At 35.3% G+C, this 7,491-nt stretch overlaps 1 protein-coding gene across 1 annotated transcript; it reads left to right on the forward strand.

Annotated features, from left to right (window-relative positions):
• Positions 1 to 1,370: 1,370 nt before the first annotated feature.
• On the forward strand, positions 1,371 to 6,709 carry LOC113308192 (sodium/calcium exchanger NCL-like). Its single transcript, XM_026556674.1, has 7 exons — positions 1,371 to 2,048; positions 3,189 to 3,374; positions 3,900 to 4,081; positions 4,967 to 5,106; positions 5,207 to 5,447; positions 5,532 to 5,834; positions 6,171 to 6,709. The coding sequence occupies exons 1-7, from the start codon at positions 1,646 to 1,648 to the stop codon at positions 6,417 to 6,419; spliced, it is 1,704 nt and encodes a 567-aa protein (XP_026412459.1). The 5' UTR covers positions 1,371 to 1,645; the 3' UTR covers positions 6,420 to 6,709.
• The last annotated feature ends 782 nt before the right edge of the window (positions 6,710 to 7,491 follow it).

Here is a 7,491-nt window from a genome sequence, read left to right on the forward strand (position 1 = left end):
TTAGTGGCGGTGGAAGTGATACCTCCTTTTCCTGGTTAGTGGATTACAAACATTATAAGTTACCTGATTATACATTTTCCACCTATGGATGCTCTGTCTGGAAACATATCCCAACTCAATATCAGATGGTAACCTCTCTCTCCAAGATTTCAGTTGGTAATGGATTGACCATATCATTTTGGCTTGATAAATGGGATTCTAAAGCTTGTTTAAAGAAAATGTATCCTACCGTTTTCAAAATTGCTGGTCTCAAGCAGGGTTCTATTAGAGAGCACATCTCGTCAAATGACACCAACTGGTCCTTTCACTTTAAGAGACATGATGCTAGCCTGCATAAACATCACCAAACAAAAGCACAAAAATAAAGTTCATGAAATTCACATGTATATCAAATGATAGCTTAATTCAGTTTGATGATGCTTACATATTGACTAATACTTCTATGAAAAATATGTCCCTTAAGCACTGTTAGTTGTGGCTTCCATATAATAAGCTTTGTCAAATTTGACCCTGTAGCGCCGTTTGTATAAACGAAACCCTAGATCGAATGAATAAAAAATAAATAGAGAATGAATAATCATGAATCGTAGTATAAACAATTTAAAAACAATGTGTTAATTTGATAAATTAAAACATAAAAAAAAAATAACAAAATTGAACACTAAATTTGATAGACGCATTCTTTAATAGAGAGATATTACTTCGGAAGGAATCATATGGAAGAACAGTTGATGTTATAATTACAGTTGCATCTATAACAACCGTTAATGGCTGAGACGGAGGAGTGAAAACCCTAGAATTCAGAAAACCCTCAATTTGGAAAAAAAAAACAAACCTAAATTTGCCTATACCTATTCGTAAAACCAAACAATCTTCGGAAATCAAATATAGCAATCAGGCCAAGTGTTTTGAGGAAAAAAGAGGGGAAGCGAGAATGTTCTTGTCTGTAGTGTGTTTGAAGCTTGAATCGTAAAATAAGATTTCTTTCTGTATTGTATCTGCCAACCCACACCCCGTCCCGAAACATTACCAAATCATTCCTGGCCGTCCAAGTCATAGCTCGATCAGGATGATTCCGACCGTCGGATCAGGATCCCGTCAAATCATGTCCATCTAATGACTCTCAAATCTCAAAATCAAAGACCACCTTTTTTTATTACACTGTAAAAGAAAAAAGAGCCGAGGTGGTGTTATGTCGGTAGTCGCCGCCTTTCAAAATACAATAAAAATTTCTATCTTATTCGCCTAACAAACTCCACGTACATACATTCCAGACTCCAGAGGCCGGTCCCTTTGACCGTTGAGATATCAGCCTCGCGGCCTGCAGTTTTTCTTGTAAAGTACAAATGTACCATCATGAGTCCATCCATAGATATATTTTTTTAAGCATCCATAGATTTATCTGATCATATTCTTATTTCGACGGATCTTCAGTAAGAAATAAATAATAGTAGTAGAAATTTAACGAATTAACAACAAAATTATTCTTAGTTTTTATGGTATAATCATAAATCTCTGCCATAAATCTCTCCAACTACCAGCAGGCCACTCAGTGGCTCTTAAAGTCTCTACTTTATCTGTCTCTTTAAAATCTCTTCATTTCTTCGGACAACTTTTCTATCTCTCCAAGTAAATTGATGAAGTAATGATGATGAACCAAATCTGTATCAATTTGTTCTTGTTTCTGGTACTAATCAGTTCTGTTCAGAGCAGATTCATTACATTACATAGTTCAGATCATACTGATCTGATTTCAGATGGAATCACTGATAATGTTGAGAAATCAACAACACCGTCGATTCAACTTCCGAATCGACAATCCTATTTATCAGAAGGAATTTGTGAAGAAACTTACGGATTTTTACCGTGTACGACAACAGTGTTTGGAAATCTATTCTTGATTATTATCTATGGAGCACTTATGTTTCTTGCTGCTAGATTTTTGTCTACTGGTAGTGAACTTCTTCTAGAGATCCTTGGTCCTGGCATTGTTGGTGGTCTTTTTCTTCCTATGCTTGGTGCTCTTCCGGATGCTTTACTCATTCTTGGTAATCTCTTTTCCCTGCCTATATAATTAATTCGCTATCTTCTTTGTATGGATCTTTTGGATTTTCGATTGTTCCAATTGTTCCATTTGATATTGCTCGTAAATTTGGTATTTGGTTTTCATCTTTTTTCATGATTAGTAGATGTTATTTAACATTTCACTGTTTTATTGGCTATTTGAATTTAACTGTTTCCCTTGGATTTATCTAATCTAGATTTCATTGTGCTAAACACTTGACTAAATTAAGCAAGGTTTTGAACTTGTAATGAATAGGGTCCTCAGTTCAACATTTTCACAAAATTTTGGTACATTTTGATTGGTTGATCAGTGTTGAATTTGATGGGTATTGTAAATTAGAGACGAGATTCACTACATTGCTGTAAATTATGCACTCTTACATGGAAAATGAATTTTAAACAGCAATTTTCTTTGCGTTATTCTATTAATTTTCAGAAGCAATTTGTTGTCTTCCTATACCACAATTGGATTTTAATGTGTAGTTATATTCACTCAATTTAAGCGAATTCATTCACGGCTCATTGGCAAAGAAGTGAATCATTGGTCATTCTTTATAAACATCCAGATGAAGGGAGACTGGATCATCTCTCCTTTAATCTCATAGCTCAAGGGTCCACTCAGTCGACCCAGACTTTAGTTACGAAAGGGAGGGTGCACCATACTTAAGATGGTCCTGCATCAATTGCGTGGGTCAAGATCTAGATGTTCAAGTTGAGCATAAATGAAGGAAATGATTTCTTGTACACATATCTTGCTCAGTAGTGCCAAACTTTATCTAAAAAATTGTGCGCCGTTTATAAGCAACAAGAATGATATAGTTTTTCTTGATTCTGAGCAGTTAATCCTAGTATTAGTATTCTAAACATGGATGAAATTACGGCTGATTTTTGCTGTTTGACCTCTTTCGTTATAACCTCCAAACCTGAATCTATATATTTTGTCGGTTAATTATTTTTCTTTCAAATTGATGATCCCATGTAAGTATACCCTAGTACAAAGATAGTACAAAGCTAAATGTGTTGGTTACTGCTATTCACGTTCTTACATATTCAGGTATTCTAGGCATGCTTTGTTCCCACCATAGTTGGTTTAATGTTGCATTTGCATTACATATTTTGTGCAGTATCTGGAATTTCTGGGACTAAAGAAGTTGCTCAAGAGCAGGTCCTAGTTGGAATGGGTTTGCTAGCTGGGTCGACAGTCATGCTTTTGACTCTACTATGGGGATCTTGTGTCGTTCTGGGAAAGTGTGATATCGAGGATTCAACTGCAGTAGATTTAAAAGATACCAAGAGATTAAGCTTAACAGGTATGCTCGTCTATGTCTCATTTCTGGGGCACTTTCATTTAGTTTCCTTTTCTCCCTTCTTTTTTTCCCTTGTGAATGAATTTTTAAGTTACAGCTTACATGTTTTTTTGAACTTTAATACTTGAAGGTTTGATGTTACTTCATAACGAAGATGTTTATGCATATTTTCATAAGTTCCTCCTCGTACATGTTTTTAGAGCCTTCCATTTTTTCTTTTATTTTTCATTGGTATTTGTAAAGTTGAGAACGTTTTTTTTTTTTTTAATAAGAAGTTGGGAACTCCATCACATGTAATCCAAGACTCAAGCTCATGTAACTGTATATACTCATTATTTAGTTGTGAACTTCAATAATAGGCATAACAGAAAACTACGAGTTCATCTAGTCTTAATAATAGGCTGTATCAGATTCTTATCACCCAGTTGTGTTTGATGACTGAGCCACTGAACAGATATCTCATTATGACTTATTACGAAGTTTTATTTCTTGCACAACATATAATCCACAATCTCTTCTTCTCTGCAGGTTCTGGTGTAACTGTTGATATTTGGACTAAATATGCTTCATGGATAATGATCATATCTGTTGTTCCATTTATTATTGTTCAACTACCACAGATACTCCATATAAATTCAGGAAGGCACTTAGTAGTTTTGATTTCGCTGATCGTTTCAGTTACATTGTTGATCTCTTATTGTCTCTATCAGGTATGCTGTTTGTTAATGGATTTCATTATTTTTTCTGGAAACATATATATCTTCGACATGCTGGAGTAGCTAATTATTTTTTTAATATATATTGCTTTTCTTTTTTGTTCAACTGTCAAATAACACTAAATATAACACAAAAAACGGGATCACTGCTGTGCTGTAACAAACTTTTTTCTTTTTACTTTTTCTTTAGAACAAATAGTTGGAGGAAATAATTATGGCTACTTTTCAAAAGACTTGATATATACGATTTGTTAGCCATTGTCGAGAGTCGACATAGGCAGTTCATCTTCAAGAACCTCTCTATACTTAATAGATAAATAGTGGGTTTCAGCTCTTTATATGTAGAGAGTTAAAGAACCTTTTAAACATTCATTCTGCAAAACAATATCTATATATTCTTTTTTTTTTGTTAAGTCTGTTGTAAAGGGTCCTTCAAAAAGAGATATTTTCTCTACTTGTACACATTTCCTCGGCAGGAGTAGGATTTACCAATGCCAATTAAGAAAAATGATAGTTTTGGCATAATGCATAACCTCTTTAAAGAGGACACAAACAAAAGCGAGAGTATCTCATTTGAAGGACGCAGGGTACACTTAAGGTGTCTTTTATAGGAAATATATTAAAATCTACCTCTTCAAGTGATAGAGAGTAGGATTGACTCTTAGATGTGCAAAGCCAAACAGTACTCAGTTGGAACAAAATAGCGTCTCTTGGAGGTCAACTTCCCATGTTGATATAGCAAACAAATTCCATATATCCAGTCAGCTGGTGATGCTCAAAGGAACTAATAGATACATTTTGGTAGTTACTATATTACTTATTGCTGTAACATACCCTTTAATGTTGAACTCAGTCGTCAATTTTTTATTTTTGTTGCAGGTGTTTCAACCTTGGATTCAAAGGAGAAAGCTTGCATATGCTAAGCATAAACATGTAATGTCAGGAATTTTAAGACATCTGGACCTTGAAAATAAGCTCATGACAGATGATTATTCTCCAAATATAGATATTATTAAAAAGTGAGTCCTTGTCATGTGTTCTTGCCATTCTTCTTCATTATGGTTGTTATTATATCTGCTAACACGTCTTAATTTTATTCGTTTTCCTGGATAATAACAGGTTATTTAGATCATTGGATTTAAACGATGACGAAACTTTATCAGTTCAAGAGTTACGAGCATTAGTTATTGGAATTCGCTTTGAGGAAATAGAATTTGATAAGGAGGATGCTGTGCTAAAAGTGCTTTCAGATTTTGATACATCTCGTGATGGTTGTATCGATGAGGAAGAGTTTATCAGAGGAATCTCAAAATGGCTTGATGAGGCGAAGCGGCACAAAATGATCCATAAATTTTACCAGGTATGTGATATAATGGTTTTGAATTCTCTTGCATTTCCAATTATGTTTTGCATCATTTTAGCATGACATCTCCAAGTAATACAGCACACAAAGAAAGAACATGATCAGTGGTTGGATAAAAGTGATGAGGTTGCAGAGGGTGTTGAGAATCCCAACTGGATTTCAGTTAAAGCTGGATTACTGTTATTGCTAGGAGCCACTATTGCAGCTGCGTTTGCGGACCCACTTGTGGATACTGTTAACAATTTCTCCACTGCCACGAGTATACCACCTTTTTTCATCTCATTCATTGCTCTGCCTTTGGCCACTAATTCCAGTGAAGCAGTGTCAGCACTTATTTTTGCTAGCAGGAAGAAGAAAAGAACCGCTTCCTTGACATTTTCTGAGGTCTCTCTCTCTCTCTCTCTATCTGATGTCATCATATATATAATTGATGACATCAGTATATATATTACTTGATACTAAACTGCAACTACCAGTATGAATTGCTGATATGAGGAATATAATTGATAGGGTGATAAATAAATTGGATTCTTCAAAACACATCACTTGCTTCAACATCATGTAGTACATGCTATACCCTGCGCTCTTGCAGAACTTAGTTAACTTATAATTGTTGCTAATCATCAAAAAGAAAATACAGTAAAACTTTCATAAGCAAATTAATAATTAAAGTAAATTATAATTGAAAGCTAAACCCTTACGGAGTAATTGATTCTGCAGATTTATGGAGCAGTCACTATGAACAACATCCTTTGCCTTTCTGTATTCTTGGCTCTAGTTTATGTGAGGGGACTGTCCTGGGACTTCTCAGCTGAAGTACTAGTCATTCTTATTGTGTGCGTTGTTATGGGTCTCTTCACCAGCTTCCACACTACCTTTCCCCTTTGGACATGTTCTGTCGCATATGTACTCTATCCTTTCTCGCTCGTGCTGGTTTACCTTCTTGACTATGTGTTTGGATGGTCATAGACTTTTGTGAGTCCAAAAGTAAGATGAGAAGGTTAAGTGAGACTTAACTTGTTTGTGTATTTTAATTGTTGTCAACTTTTGGGTGAACATTGTCTTGATATCGAACAAGACTTTATCTATCTTTATGTGTTGTTATGGGGTCTCTTCACCAGCTTCCACACTAACTCTCCCCTTTGGACATGTATGGTTGCATATGTACACTATCCTTTCTCGCTCCCTTCTTGACTATTGATGGATAGAGAAAATATTTCAGTAAACATATACCTGTACGCAGGGAGTGTCAGTTCTTATTTGTCCAGTCTAATAAGTATTCTGTTTTAACATGAAAAAACATAGAGATATAAGCTCATTGGTAGTTTAACAATCATTATATTCTGCAGTTCATATCTCCAATTTCAGAAACATTACAAACATAAATAATTATTTCAGACCTAGATGGCATGTATATGTGAATTTTGCTGATCTTTGGGCAGTGAAAACCCCTCCAAGAAAAACAGGTACAGTGTGGAAATTACTGCATAAAAATGTGCCAACAGATTATATGGTACTCTTCTCTGATGCTAGCTTCGCGTTTTGTTGCAATCTTTGTGACACCCCTCGAAACTCGGCAACATTTGTTTTTCAAATGCTCCCTTTGAAACCGGATAGGAAGCATTTTTTTATGTTTTTATAACGGCTACTAATACTTGTGACATGTTTTTATAATTTTGCTGATTTTTTTATGCTTCTGTCTAGAAGATTATCCCTTAAGCCAGCTTTGCACTTTTGATAGGAGGGCTTGGAATCTTTCAAACAATGGCAAGTTTTCTTCTAAATCTGCCTACTTGGGTCTCAGAGGCCTTAGGCCTTCCCCTTGTAAAAACATTTGGCAGCGTATTTGGAAAGTTAGAGTTCCTTACAGAATTCAAGTCTTTTTATGGAGAGCAGCTAGAAATGCTTTGCCCTCCAGAACTATCCTTCACACTAGAATGCCTATGCATAGTGTGGATTGTCCTAGATGTTCTGGTCCTCAGGAAATTATTATGCATGCTTTGGTCACTTGGCCCTTTGCTAGCAGAGTCTGGTTCATCTC

Source organism: Papaver somniferum, chromosome 1 (assembly GCF_003573695.1).
Source record: "Papaver somniferum cultivar HN1 chromosome 1, ASM357369v1, whole genome shotgun sequence".
Taxonomy (NCBI): Eukaryota; Viridiplantae; Streptophyta; class Magnoliopsida; order Ranunculales; family Papaveraceae; genus Papaver; species Papaver somniferum.

Bases quoted from the DNA above. Each gene is read 5' to 3' on its own strand.
- LOC113308192 (XM_026556674.1), top strand. From the start codon at position 1,646: ATGATGATGAACCAAATCTGTATCAATTTGTTCTTGTTTCTGGTACTA. The intron at 3,375-3,899 runs GTATGCTCGTCT...TCTTCTCTGCAG, and splicing joins CAAGAGATTAAGCTTAACAG to GTTCTGGTGTAACTGTTGAT. The intron at 4,082-4,966 runs GTATGCTGTTTG...TTTTTGTTGCAG, and splicing joins TCTCTTATTGTCTCTATCAG to GTGTTTCAACCTTGGATTCA.